Source organism: Cydia pomonella, chromosome 23, assembly GCF_033807575.1.
Source record: "Cydia pomonella isolate Wapato2018A chromosome 23, ilCydPomo1, whole genome shotgun sequence".
Taxonomy (NCBI): domain Eukaryota; kingdom Metazoa; phylum Arthropoda; class Insecta; order Lepidoptera; family Tortricidae; genus Cydia; species Cydia pomonella.
In genome coordinates, this window is record NC_084725.1 from 12,330,048 (window position 1) to 12,345,521 (window position 15,474).

The 15,474-nt window shown below is 43.3% G+C and overlaps 1 protein-coding gene across 1 annotated transcript in view; it reads left to right on the plus strand.

The window, feature by feature from the left end:
* Positions 1 to 15,436, plus strand: part of LOC133530647 (calsyntenin-1) — a 340,667-nt gene extending 325,231 nt beyond the window's left edge. The window contains exons 11-20 of the mRNA XM_061868664.1: positions 1,366 to 1,503; positions 2,316 to 2,448; positions 3,760 to 3,953; positions 4,710 to 4,891; positions 8,613 to 8,729; positions 9,329 to 9,430; positions 10,157 to 10,277; positions 10,749 to 10,924; positions 11,378 to 11,486; positions 12,223 to 15,436. Of these exons, the coding sequence (XP_061724648.1) occupies positions 1,366 to 1,503; positions 2,316 to 2,448; positions 3,760 to 3,953; positions 4,710 to 4,891; positions 8,613 to 8,729; positions 9,329 to 9,430; positions 10,157 to 10,277; positions 10,749 to 10,924; positions 11,378 to 11,486; positions 12,223 to 12,290 (1,340 nt within the window). The 3' untranslated portion in view covers positions 12,291 to 15,436. The remainder of the gene's footprint in view (positions 1 to 1,365; positions 1,504 to 2,315; positions 2,449 to 3,759; positions 3,954 to 4,709; positions 4,892 to 8,612; positions 8,730 to 9,328; positions 9,431 to 10,156; positions 10,278 to 10,748; positions 10,925 to 11,377; positions 11,487 to 12,222) is intronic.
* Positions 15,437 to 15,474: the final 38 nt, after the last annotated feature.

The window sequence follows — 15,474 nt, forward strand, 5'->3', positions numbered from 1 at the left end:
TCAATGATGACTGGCCACTGCATCCAGCTGATGGCGTCAACACTACCCTCGTCGTTGGAGCCTGTTGGCAAGGTAGATAGAAGTAGAAATACTGAAATACTCTTCAGATCCAGGGCTAGAAACTAGTTTGGTTATAATTTAAAAGGTATCATCATGGTTCGTCTCATTCGTTTTCCGTTTATTTCTTATTTTGTATCATAGTTTCTCTAGTTATCTTCTTTGGTAATTTTTGGGACTTTTCTCCCTCTTAACATCTTAATCGTTTTCCGTCATGGTGTTATTTTTCAGTCGTCATTCGAACGGAGAACGAGATGAACTAAGGGCAAAAGAGAGTGTCAAAAACGAATGGTGTGCGAGGTACAATACACAGTAGCGGCAAATAATCTATCACATTGCCATTTTTATGCAGGCATTCATTCTAAAATTCGAAAATTCGTGAAATTAGACATATATCATACAGACAATAATTGTATCATCATCACGACCGTATATATATATATATATAAACAGGGTGATTCCTGGGTCGTGATCCATAACCACTTTTTCTGAATCTATAAATGATTTACATTATCATACGGTAGTATTTGATTGAAAGATAATTAGTTTGATTATTATTATTTTTTAAGTAAAATTAATCTTATACGAAGTAATCATGGTCACCCTATGACCATTGAGTAGGGTGACCAAACTGTATGCAAACATGTTTTTTTCTACTTGTCATCTGAATAATAATCATAATTATTGGTGATAATAAATAATGAGCAACATCATTAGACTCATCTTTGAATTCTGTGTGATGTCTTGTTCTCTTGCTCCACGACCCCGAAATCATCCTGTATATATATATATATATACTTACGTCCCACTGCAAGTAGCACATGCGGATTGAGGACTTCACACACGCCGATTAATGTATGTTATAAACATTGAATTTCTTATTTAAAAACACTCAAAAGCTAACCTTACCAACAATAAAACCTAGATGGATCGATGTTTCGCCCTCGTTAGCCTCTGCTTTGAATATTAAATCGAATCATTACTTTACAATTTAATACCCACCGGGCTACTGTGAAAACTCGGGTAAACTAATTATTTTAAAAATGTACCCTAGGTTGATCGAATTGTCGTTTTCATAAATATTGTGAATTTAATCGAAATCGCTAAAACAGTTTTTGAGAAATTACAAAAAAAAAGAAAATGTATCTGAAAAAGTATGATGGATTATTTACAGTAAATGTGACGTATATATTGCCACTACCACACTTTGTTTTGTCAAAATCGGCACAGAGACGTTGAACGGACTCTGGCTTCATTTGTATCGAAAGGTTTAAAAGTGAGTATATTAACCTGAAGTATTTTTTTCAGGAACCGAAAGCGACATGAAACACCACTTGCACGGCTGGCTGGCCGGGCTGGGCGTGCTGCTGCACGGCGTGCAGCCGCCCGCCGCGCTCAAGTGCGTCGCGCACTGCCGCGAGGGGCTCAGCCTCGCGCCGGATCTATGTGAGTGTCCACAATACATATAATGCTCTTATAGAAAGATGTTCTTGATTGCGTGTCAGTGCACGCAGCTTGACTCCTGATTTATGGTTATGTGGCAACATAATGCTATTATAGGTAGATGTAGTAGACGGATGTTTTTGAGTTCTTGGGTAATTCCTTTTGTGGTTGGCTGGTTTGGGCTTGATTGGTCCCTGATCTATGAAGTGTTCGCAATATAATGGTTTTGTAGAGAGATGTAAGTACTAGATGGATTCATGTCTGTGTGAAAGAATTACGGAGTAGTAGAGCGACAAACTATAATGTTTGTAGTTTATGTATGTATGTATGTATGTATGTATATACTTTATTGTACATAGAAATAAAAACACGAAAAACACAGTTACAGAGTAAATTAAATACAACAAAGGCGAACTTATCCCTGTATGGGATCTCTTCCAGTTAACCTTTGAGGAAATGGGTTCCTTTGATGTAGTTTAGTTGTATGATGTAATAAATATACTAAAATAGTATTTTATACAATCGTGATATAATAGCTTCGTTGCCTAAGTAAGGTACGAGATTGAAAAGCTTGATTATATCACTATTGTATACAATACTTTTTCTACGAGTCAACAAAAATAATACTCTAAACTAATAAATTCTTATAAGGTAAACAAATCAAAAGTATACAGCAATTTAAGATTAGAGCAGCCGTGATAACTTCATACTCGTACGCGCCCGGCCGCCGGGACCCGGCGGTGGTCAGCGACACCTTCTCGTAACTCATGAGGCCCTGGTACTTGCTCCGCGCTAAATTCTATTTCTGTTTCCAGACCTGAAGTCCGTGTCGGTGGAGGGCGACGGCGTGGCGGACGTGGAGACGCTGCTCCGCCGCGTGGCGTACGGCGACGCGCGCGCCTTCCCCACGCCCGGCCGCCGCAACGTGCACGTCGCCACCACCATCACGTACGTTACGAGTACAACACCACGTAAACACCGACTGGCAGCACTACTATTGCTACTATCTACAAATAATAAATCGTGTGTTTGGCGTTAAAAAAATACATAAAAACCAGGCACAACAATTTCAAATTTCAGTTCTTTATTGATAAAATAAAATTCTTCATGTCAGAGCCAGCGAACCAGTTCTTTATTTTTAGTTGATGAATATATATATTAAGCCTTCTGGAATTCGCATCTCGTTCATTGCCACGAGTCAGAAACTGTGTTATGTTGCGTTTTACGTATTTTGCCACTTCGAAGATGTCGATGTACACGGTAGGGTAAGTTCATTCCTCATTCCGCAGCGTCGCCCCATAGGTCGATACCGTATGCTAGTATTGAATGAAAGTAGCCGTAATAAGCTTTCTTGACATTATCGATATTTAGACTGGGGCGAAGTCTGTCCGGTAGGGCTAGGATGGTCGGCTCTTTATCATATGTCACTATGGCTGTCACGTTCCAACAAGTATGTAAGCGCGAAAGTGACGGGTATAGTGACAAGTGATAAAAATGGAACCATGCTGCCACCGCAGCGCAAAGCAAGCGGATGACAGGCGGTTACTTAGTCATAACAATAACTCTTCTTCTTCTTCCTCGCGTTGTCCCGGCATTTTGCCACGGCTCATGGGAGCCTGGGGTCCGCTTGACAACTAATCCCAAGATTTGGCGTAGGCACTAGTTTTTACGAAAGCGACTGCCATCTGACCTTCCAACCCAGAGGGTAAACTAGGCCTTGTTAGGAATAGTCCGGTTTCCTCACGATGTTTTCCTTCACCGAAAAGCGACTGGTAAATATCAAATGATATTTCGTACAAAAGTTCCGAAAAACCCATTGGTACGAGCCGGGGTTTGAACCCGCGACCTCCGGATTGCAAGTCGCACGCTCTTACCGCTAGGCCACCAGCGCTTTGTCATAACAATAACTAATTACGTAAAATACATTACATTACATACAGCATAACAAAATAACTAATTACAGACACACCAAATAGGATGACGCTCAGCATCAGTCGTCTCATCTTACAAGCTAAATTAGACTAATTTTCCATTATTTGATTTAGCTGAAATTTCACATAATATTGTTGTACTATCGAGCTGATCTGATGATGGAAACCGGAGTTGGCCATAGGAACTCTGTGATAACTACGTAATTTCATTGTATTTGGATTTATTAGTATTATTTCGATAAGTATTAGTTGACTGTCAAAATAAAAGTACATTCAGCAAGGAAAGCTTGTATCGTAAAACTTAAATTTTTGGCATTATTTTCTGCAGATGCGACAATGGCCGCATAATCAAAGCGAAGCCCGCCGAGTCCTACATCATGGTGTTGCAGCCCCAAACACCAAGCATCCTGATCAACGGGACTGATGACGCTGCGAGGGACTACGCACACTTCCGTCAGGGTCTGAGGGTGTTCCCTGAATTGAGTGTTAGAGTGTTGGCAGCACAGCATGGAGCCGTGAAAGGTGAGCTATACTATATTAACTACATGCCACATGGGGTAGTAAAACGAAAACCCCAGCATCCTGATTCAGGGCTCCGGCGACGCTGCAAGATTCTACGTGTATTTCCGTCAGGGTCTCAGGTCCTGTGTTGAGTTTTAGAGTGTTGGCTGCACAATATGGAATTATGGAGCTGGTCAGAGGTGATATGGGGTAGCTGCAAGTTACGAGTATCCTGACCAACGGCACCGGTAATGTGGCGAAGGAATAATTTCCGTCAGGGTTTGAGGGTGTTTCCTGAACGGAGTGTTAGGGTGTTTGCAGCATAACACGGCGCTGTGAGTGGTGAGATATTGCCTCATCATGGGGTAGCTGCAAGAATCGAGCATCCTGATGTTTTCGACGCGAATCGGTGCCGTGGACTATTTCGCCAGAGACAAAGGTTTGACTGCGCAATATCGCTCTGAGGGTTGAAGCATTCTGTACATTCGAGCTTGTTTTTGTATTTGGACCGAAAGTCAAATGAGTAAGCCTCGAAAGCAGCGATGGAATGTCCTAATGGAATGAATAAATGGCACTTCGGGTAAAAAAATTGTAATCTTGAAGGATACCAAGCTACTTATGTAAATGAACGAAATTATTTTTCTTATGTTACCATTTATCCTTTGGTCATTCCGTCAGCCTTTTAGATTCTATTCTCCGGCTTTTCCTTCTCTACTTGAAATGTTCTTCCACATCCTATTTTATAAAATAAGATTCTAATAGTTTTATATTTTTCAGATGCAGAGAGCCAGAAGCTAGACTCGTGCGTGGTGTCGGTGTACCCGGCGCTGAACCCGGACCACGAGGCGCTGTCCCTCCGCTCGGCCTCGGAGCTGCCGCTGCGGTACGACATCCGCGCCGCCGTGACGCGCGACGGCGTCATCCTCACCGGCTCGGACTCGGTGCACAACTACCAGCAGGTGAGACACTATACTCTGTGACCTCGGCCTCGGAGCTGCCGCTGCGGTACGACATCCGCGCCGCCGTGACGCGCGACGGCGTCATCCTCACCGGCTCGGACTCTGTGCACAACTACCAGCAGGTGAGACACTATACTCTGTGACCTCGGCCTCGGAGCTGCCGCTGCGGTACGACATCCGCGCCGCCGTGACGCGCGACGGCGTCATCCTCACCGGCTCGGACTCTGTGCACAACTACCAGCAGGTGAGACACTATACTCTGTGACCTCGGCCTCGGAGCTGCCGCTGCGGTACGACATCCGCGCCGCCGTGACGCGCGACGGCGTCATCCTCACCGGCTCGGACTCTGTGCACAACTACCAGCAGGTGAGACACTATACTCTGTGACCTCGGCCTCGGAGCTGCCGCTGCGGTACGACATCCGCGCCGCCGTGACGCGCGACGGCGTCATCCTCACCGGCTCGGACTCGGTGCACAACTACCAGCAGGTGAGACACTATACTCTGTGACCTCGGCCTCGGAGCTGCCGCTGCGGTACGACATCCGCGCCGCCGTGACGCGCGACGGCGTCATCCTCACCGGCTCGGACTCGGTGCACAACTACCAGCAGGTGAGACACTATACTCTGTGACCTCGGCCTCGGAGCTGCCGCTGCGGTACGACATCCGCGCCGCCGTGACGCGCGACGGCGTCATCCTCACCGGCTCGGACTCGGTGCACAACTACCAGCAGGTGAGACACTATACTCTGTGACCTCGGCCTCGGAGCTGCCGCTGCGGTACGACATCCGCGCCGCCGTGACGCGCGACGGCGTCATCCTCACCGGCTCGGACTCGGTGCACAACTACCAGCAGGTGAGACACTATACTCTGTGACCTCGGCCTCGGAGCTGCCGCTGCGGTACGACATCCGCGCCGCCGTGACGCGCGACGGCGTCATCCTCACCGGCTCGGACTCGGTGCACAACTACCAGCAGGTGAGACACTATACTCTGTGACCTCGGCCTCGGAGCTGCCGCTGCGGTACGACATCCGCGCCGCCGTGACGCGCGACGGCGTCATCCTCACCGGCTCGGACTCGGTGCACAACTACCAGCAGGTGAGACACTATACTCTGTGACCTCGGCCTCGGAGCTGCCGCTGCGGTACGACATCCGCGCCGCCGTGACGCGCGACGGCGTCATCCTCACCGGCTCGGACTCTGTGCACAACTACCAGCAGGTGAGACACTATACTCTGTGACCTCGGCCTCGGAGCTGCCGCTGCGGTACGACATCCGCGCCGCCGTGACGCGCGACGGCGTCATCCTCACCGGCTCGGACTCGGTGCACAACTACCAGCAGGTGAGACACTATACTCTGTGACCTCGGCCTCGGAGCTGCCGCTGCGGTACGACATCCGCGCCGCCGTGACGCGCGACGGCGTCATCCTCACCGGCTCGGACTCGGTGCACAACTACCAGCAGGTGAGACACTATACTCTGTGACCTCGGCCTCGGAGCTGCCGCTGCGGTACGACATCCGCGCCGCCGTGACGCGCGACGGCGTCATCCTCACCGGCTCGGACTCGGTGCACAACTACCAGCAGGTGAGACACTATACTCTGTGACCTCGGCCTCGGAGCTGCCGCTGCGGTACGACATCCGCGCCGCCGTGACGCGCGACGGCGTCATCCTCACCGGCTCGGACTCGGTGCACAACTACCAGCAGGTGAGACACTATACTCTGTGACCTCGGCCTCGGAGCTGCCGCTGCGGTACGACATCCGCGCCGCCGTGACGCGCGACGGCGTCATCCTCACCGGCTCGGACTCGGTGCACAACTACCAGCAGGTGAGACACTATACTCTGTGACCTCGGCCTCGGAGCTGCCGCTGCGGTACGACATCCGCGCCGCCGTGACGCGCGACGGCGTCATCCTCACCGGCTCGGACTCGGTGCACAACTACCAGCAGGTGAGACACTATACTCTGTGACCTCGGCCTCGGAGCTGCCGCTGCGGTACGACATCCGCGCCGCCGTGACGCGCGACGGCGTCATCCTCACCGGCTCGGACTCGGTGCACAACTACCAGCAGGTGAGACACTATACTCTGTGACCTCGGCCTCGGAGCTGCCGCTGCGGTACGACATCCGCGCCGCCGTGACGCGCGACGGCGTCATCCTCACCGGCTCGGACTCGGTGCACAACTACCAGCAGGTGAGACACTAATTAACCCCCTTATTCATAAGCAACTTCTTACTCGTACGATTCGTACGAACCTCTAATAAATTATGTCTCTCAAAGAGACATGTTAAAGAGACGACCGATTATTAACGGTTTGTTAGATTTAAAAGACGGTTATGAATAACGCTGAATAACATCATTTTGACTTCTGTAACACAGGTTTTTACCTAGCTCAGAAGTCAGGGACTTCAACACCTAAATGTACTTGCCTTTAACGCCAATAAAATTTATTTTAATTTTATTTATTTTATTCTGATGTCAGTGTACGTTCGAATTGACCTGATAATCTTATTTCGGTTGGCAACTCGACGGCGGAAAGTTCAAAATGTCGGTGTGTACTGCCAAGTATGGGTGCTTGTCAAATAAATAACAACCTTTTTTCTTTGGTTATTCTAAAATATTTGCGATACAAGTGCGGAAAGTAATAAATTCGCAAGGAGTGCTATTAAATTAAAACACGACCCAAGGGAGCTGACAAATCACCACAAGTTGCGAATTACCTATTCGCACATGTATCGTTTGTGTTAACGTGTATGTACAGTATATGGCCCTTTAAACTTTCGACATACACACTGTGCGTAAGTGTGAATAGAATAGAATAACATTTATTTGTATAACACAGGTGATACAAAGGGTCTTAATATACAAATATAAATTCTGTGTTTTGCCTATGGGCGTACAAATTTGTTCCTTAACTAACTTAAAACTAATTAAATTTAGTTATAAAAGATTATTAAATTATTACTAAATTGGACAAAAAAATTAAATTAATAAATACAATTCATACAATTAAAATAAGAGAAAATCTAAATATCAATTCAAGAAACAACATATAATTCAACTCAATTCAAATAATATAGAAATAAATAGTTTACAATTAGATTTAAATGTCAATGAAAAAGTAATTAATGGAGTAATATGTTTTACTAATTAGAAAAGTTTTTAGTTGCTTCTTAAATCGATTTATGTTTTGAGTTTTTAAATGTTCTGCAATTTTATTATATATTTTGGAAGCCATTCCCAATATACTTTTATTCAGTAAGGCCGTTTTGTGTTTAGTACTAGCTATATTATTCTGGTACTGTGACCTCACAGGAAGTCTGCGTTGCTCAGACACCATTGTGAAAAGTTGCGGGTTACTTTTGACGAAATTTGCCACTTCAAAAATATATAGTGCCGGAAAAGTCAACATATTTAATGACTTAAAATATGGGACACAGCTTTCTCGCATGTTGATACCACAAATCGCCCGTACGCACCTTTTTTGGGCTATAAAAATAGCGTCTCTATAAACAGAGCTGCCCCAAAAAATCACTCCATACCTTAATATATAGTCCACAAGGCCATGATACGCAGTGTGTGTATACAGATATGACGCACGCGCATAAATACTCAAACGATTTCCATAGTTTGGCGAATAATAGAATAATAAAAATAGTGACCAAGTGTTGTCACTGTTATGTATATTAATTACGTACATATTAAACTATGCCCTCAGGTCCTCCGCGAGATCGAGTACAGCAACAAGAAGCCCGCGTACTACTTGAACCGCGTGTTCAAGCTCACGTGCTCCGAGCTCGACGGCCGGTTCACCAGCAACGAATATGTTCAAACGGTTAGTAAATAAAACTATTAGTCATTCTCTAGCCGCCCTATACGTATAAAAAGGCCTTTTCCAGGCCCATTCCATATTTTGAATCTTCTTTTTGTCAAATACATTTTGTCTTGATAAGTTTTTGTTTGAGGAGGCTACCAATACTCGTATGCTATGTAGCTTGAATTTCGTGTTTTTTTTTCTAGAAAATCGTATGATTGATAAAATTGTATGTTTCTTTTTTTAGACCAAGTGGTATCTTGTTTAATATTGTTTAATTAAACTCCGAAATCGGGGAAAAATGGCTTTCCCATCCCATAGAAAGGTTTGAGATCTAATTATTGAAAATATACCACGTCGGTGGTAAACAAGCATATGGCCCGCCTGATGGTAAGCAGTCACCGTAGCCTATGGGCGCCTGCAACTCCAGAGGTGTTACATGCGCGTTGACGACCCTAAAACCTTAACCTATACCTATATATGAAAATGCCAATTTTTTAAGAAAGGTATGTTACTAAGACCCATTTGTTAATTCGCGGAGTGTGGCTAAGGATTCAAAAACGCATTTTTCTCTCATTCCTCTTTCCTTAAGTTGAAATAACAATTTATTTATATCTCAGCTGACTGTGGTGCATCCTCACATGAGCGGCGACGGACTAGCACGCGAACTTCATCCTAGCGGCGTGGCCGACAAAATGGACGCCGTGGCCAGAGACAAACAGGTACAATTAACCTATGCCGATGATGATCACAGGGTCTTCAAGTCAAATCTAGCTAGTTCATAGGAAAAAAAATGTTTTAGTTATTTCTTTGTCTCTACTTATCCACTAGACGGTTTATATACATACACCTTATTGAATCATTTTCTCTAACTTGCAATGAAATGTTGACATGACTTACTTCAAATTAGGTCCGGAATTACAACGAATCCGGTGCGAATTTCATACAGCCTTACACACCTAGACCTGTAAAGCAACCTTTTTTTTGTTTTTGAACGTCAATTTGTGACACGTCTTGCATTCAACCATAAAAAAAATCAATATTCGGCCATTGTGCTTTTTTTTTATTATTACTTATGGGTTATCAAAGAGTGAACGAAAATTTGATTATTTTTGCGCTATGACGCACGGTTTAGGAGATACAGCCCTAAAAAGATATTTTTCAGTCATGTAGAAATCTTTGTTTCTCTTCAATACCCCATGCGCTGAATAACCTATTATATTAGAGCATGAAACAATCATCATCATATTTTTATTACTATTTCATTGCAAGTTTGAGAAAAGCACTATACAAATCTCGACGAGAAACAGGGTTGCCGGTCGCGTATCCCAATTCGATCTCGCTACGCTCGGCCGTCTATATCTACTTGTCCTGCATCCCTTCGTTTCCCGGCCTCTATAGTAATTTGATGTGTAAAAGATTGTTTACGATGAGAGTATTGTGTCCAGGCCGCGCACGCGCACGGGCACGCGCTGCAGCCGCGCGTGTACGCGGCGCACGCGCAGCGCGACGCGCACTCCGCCGAGCTGCCCGCGCCGCGCCTGCTCGACGCGCCCGCCGGCGCCACCAGTGAGTTAATGCCTTACTTACTATCAACAATTCAATTACGGAGACGTCTCCGCGCCTAATACATTAGTCTTAATTCAGATTTCTTAGTATACTGATATCGTATATTTTACACTATGTGCTTCCGACTCTACTATAATAACTTCTTAGGAAACGCTTTAGTTAACTGTAATGAATTCACTCGATCACGTGTCGCCGTGGTCAAGACGAAAAGACATTAACGCGTTCCTGAATAAGCGGTTGCGTTGATGTCTTTTGTACCATCTTTTTATCTAGTAAGATAATCTTGTAATTTTTTTTAGGTTTTATAGTAGAAAAAGTAACGTATACAATAGTGATATAATCAAGCTTTTCAATCACGTACCTATTTTAGGCCACTCAGCAAGTTTCGCCCGAACACTGTACTCGACTGAAAAGCTCTCTATTATATTAGGATTGTATGTGTAGTTAGTCGATCCCATGTCTGTCCGGCAGACCACGTGGCGCTGCTGATCGGCGTGGTGGCGTGCGGCGTGGTGGTGCTGGCGGGCGGCGTGGCGCTGGCCCGCGCGCGCGCCGCCGCCGCCGCCGCGCCGGCGCGCCGCCCGCCGCGCGACGAGATGGCCTGGGACGACTCCGCGCTCACCATCACGCTCAACCCCATGGATGAGGTGACACTTTCACCTAATTATTTTTTTCCTCTCAAACTTGGCTTCTTGTCACAGATACTTACTTACTTACTACTATGACGCAGCGACCCGAAGTGGACCTTGGCCTCCGACACGAAAGATCGCCACGCTTCTCTGTCCAAAACCGTTTCTGTCCAGTCGACGGCGCCGAGTTCGCTAAGGTCTTTTTGCACTTCGTCTCTCCGGCGGTACCTAGGGCGTCCAGCCGGTCTTGGGCCATTTGGAACTCCAAAGTACGCCCTCCAGCCTGCACGATCCTCATCCACCCGGCCTACGTGCCCGAGCCATCAGAGTCTGGCGGCTTTCGTTTCTCAAATGATGTTCGGCTCGGACCGCAGATCTTCAATCTTTGTCTTCTTCAATTCTTGTCATTTAAATAAAAAATAAAATTTATCGACATATAAAATATAACGTTATATGTTTAACTTCCAGCAGGCAGCAGCGGAGATGGGCGCGGCCGGCGCGGCCGAGCTGAGCTCGGACGGGGAGTCGTGCGACGACTCCGACTCCGACCGACACGACTCGTCGGATGAAGACGAGGAGGGTATGTGACGTTCAAGTTTGTAGTTAGTGACAAAAATAATGCTGTTTGTTAAAGCTTCGACTTACCGACCGTTATTTACTCTGACAAGGCAACTTTGACAGTAGAAAAAGGTGCGAAATTCAAAATTTAATAAATTTATATAGAAAAACAATCCTTCGCGATTTTTTAAATTTGTCGCCTCTTATTGAAGCTGGCTTGCCAGAGTATAATAATGTAAACGAAAACAAAAAGAGTGTATATTTTTAAAACATGGTTTACTATTAAATCTTGTATGAACTAAAATGCTGCTCTGTGACCTCCCAAAAGCTTTCGATTAAATGAATCATGCATTTAGTTTCTTAAAAATGAAACTAAATAGAATAAGTATAAAATGCAAATCTTTTATTTTATTTTATTAGCAATAGATCGCAGACTATACAGGAACTAGAGAAATTCAAGTCATCATTCGACCAAATCACCGTCGGAGTACCCCAGGGTTCTATATTCGGTCCTGTAGTCCTCTACTTAATATTTATCAATAGAATTTGTAGAACAATTGTCTGTATGGCGGTGACAATAATGCGTAGCTATATATGTAGTTGCCTTACAATTTTTCAATGAAATGTAAGGAATCGAATGGTACCTTTTTTCATTATGTAAGTAAAAAATAATTTGACTTTCAGGTCTTGTATTTTTTTATAATTTAATTTTTTTTAGGTGAAGAAGAAAGATAATACAAAATATCTCCTTTTTACAGTGATGTCCGGCAAACAGCACAAATATAGAAACATCAGCCAGTTGGAGTGGGACAACAGCACCATGTAATGCGCCCACGCATCTTGCATCTCTCTCGCACGCGAGCCACGCCTCTATCGCTATCTCGCTCCGCAAACTGTTCGCATTAGTTTTTACGTGTAATGGAATGTGTTGATGTGTGAAGGTCGTTAAATGGGTTTGTGATACTCGATACATTGGCAATGATATTATAACTATAGATATAGCATACCCTAACATAACAAGCGAAAAAAACGCTTCCAACGTCACGGCAGCACATATTGCATATGGTTTACAATACACCTACATACGAAAAGGCGTAGGGGACGGCATAATTAATAGAATACCTAATTAAAAACGAGACGACTAGTGTTTGTCAGTTGCGCGTCACAGTTAAAGTCCAACGACTAAGAACAAACTATTGGTGTCTTCACATATGTGCCCGCCCCACGTGACTACCGCCATACAAGAGGCGGGGACAGATGGGAATACACCAAACTATCGTCACAATAAGTGCTTCAATTTTGGAGCATGTATAACCTGTCTACAGTTATTATATCATTGCACACTGATGTGTGTATTTTTGATTTTTATCTTTGAATTTTAGGAATAATTATTCAGAATAGTGTTCATTCAGAATAAGAGAATATCAAATATGACGATCAAAGTAAATTACACAAACGACTGGAAAATGTTGTCTTAACATCAGTAAATATAAATTTTATTTTAAAATATACACAATGTGTTGTAATTGTAAAGAAAGTAAAAGGTTTTCTTTGTATTACTAGCCTTGCAACAAAATATTTTAGGCGACTGATTGGGCAAAAATAGAATAATTGACTAAGACTAGTTAAATTTGACGTCCCAATCGGTATACGAGTCATTTAACTTAGGAATGAAAAAACTATTAAGACGGAAACTAAAAATAATGCGATTAAACTAATGCATACTGTTTGCGATCCGTCTATCTCTGTCCCACACTAGGCCCGATCCTAATGTCCGACAGAGACGACACAGCGACCCACAGTACAGTACGGAATTGATTTCTCGAGATGTAGAAGGCACAACCCACGGCACAATTTGTCATTTATATTTTTAATTTGTAGTTTATTGTAAGTCTAAAATTGATCATATCAAGTTTATACGTAAATGGTTTTTCGCAAACTATTGTTGCCAATGAGCGCGAGTGTACTTAACGTGTTTTGGAACGCGCCCGGCGGCCATTTTGTGTCCGTTTCGGCCATTTTGTCTCCGTGTCGGCCATTTTGTGTCCGTGTCGGCCATTTTGTGCCTGCCATGTTGGCAGCGGTAGTTCGCTCCGCGCTTGCTTTGTAGAACAGAGTACTCTACTCTAGAACTCTTTTCTAATCTTTTTTTAAAAATAAGTGGAAACAACTGTATGTACTAAATAACGGTAGTCGTTGTAATTTCGTATGGAATCAGTATAGCTCGTAATATAGCTTGTAAGTGATCAAATACTATGTATATTGAATACTTAAGAGACATGTTGTATGCTTCACTTTACACTTCAAGTATATTTTGCTATGATTTTTTAATTTAAGACTCCCGGTACGGCGTTGCCTATTTGCGTTATTTTTGGTTCAAAATGCATTTACAATTTTAATTTGATGGTACAAAAGCTTCGTACAATTTGTAGTTATTGTCGTTCGACACAGAAATGTCCAAAAATACTTCTACCCTTTATGAGCTTCTCAAAGATCGGCTTAAATGTATATTAGGCACAGATATTTTGAAAAAAAAAAATAGATGTACGATATTATACAAGTAATATACAAAATGGTATCGACAGCTACTATATAATTAATTATATATATATTTTGAATGCGTTAAGGGATTTTTACTAACAATTAGGTAGTAAGAGGCGGTTACGCCGCCGGTCTAACTGTAGGTAGGGTTTTATTTGGGTCTATCGGTAGTGCGTCTCGCTCGCACGCCAGCTGTGTCCATCCCCGTGACAGAGACAAAATATATCAAAGAGTCAATACACAGACGCGACATTATTTGAAGAGTCGAGTTTCGTCCCAAGGTCACGGGGTTGGAAGTACAGTTTGACGTAAAGTGGTTGCATATCATGGAACGTTTGCCATATTAGTGTTATATGTGTACGACTGTACGACCCCAAGCAATCGTTGACATAATCATTTTGTCTTTGTCACTAGTTAGCGTTGTTGTATGTTGCCGTTTCTCTCGCACATGTGGCGGTTACGGGCGGGTTGTGTTTGGCATTGTTATATAAGTTGGGTTTAAGGAGCTCATCTCATAGCATTTAATAAAAAAATCGCGCAAAGTAACTTAATGGGCCTTTGCGCAAAATAATTTAATTTTTATTCCATTTTTTGAAAAATTGTCCGCACTTTTTTTCTATCAATTCACCAACAAATTTGACAATAAATATTAAGTACGGTTAACTTATCGATCCACGTTAAAAATAACTTTATCGCAAGCTGCTTTCTAGTTTCTGATACTCAGACAGCTAGTAGTCAAAATACCGTAGATACTTAAAAAAATGTCTGACATCTGTCATATATATCAGCTGTCAAAATTTGACATTAACAATCCAAATCTTGATACTGGCGAAATAATCCCACTGGACTGAAGCCGTAATTAAAAAAAAATGAATGAAAGTGGCATACATCGTTTTTGAATTGTTGGAATTTTGACATTATTTCAATTAATCAAATTTGAAATTTAAATGTCGTAATCGCGGCCTACCACTCCAAGGGATGACTATCAACACATTATATAATCTTTGTAGACGCGATAATTTACTATTTAACATGTCGAATAATGCTCTGTATTCCGCTATGAACCCTCAAGGCAAGATTTTGTCGTTTAGTTAGTGAAATTGTGCCATCTTAAACAACGAAAACACATGTCATTCTGTCAACGCAGCCCGCCATATTAAGTTTCTGCTTCAAGTTTCCCGTTGTGTTTGTTAGTTTGTTCTTAACTACCGTCCAAACTTCGCTATTTTAATATTTTTAATCTAGATTAAGATCTGAAAGGTTTTATTCTTTGACAGCGTTCGCACAGGCAGTTTTAACTTCAACAAGTATTATGTGAGGTAGCTACTTTTTTCTTTTTGTATTTTGCGGTATTATTACAGTATACTTAGGAATCCTCTTTGATGTATGAATTATTATATTTTAGCTAAAAATAAAGTTGGTTTAAAATAATTGCTACTGTTTCATTTTGACATCCAATGTGCCCTAAA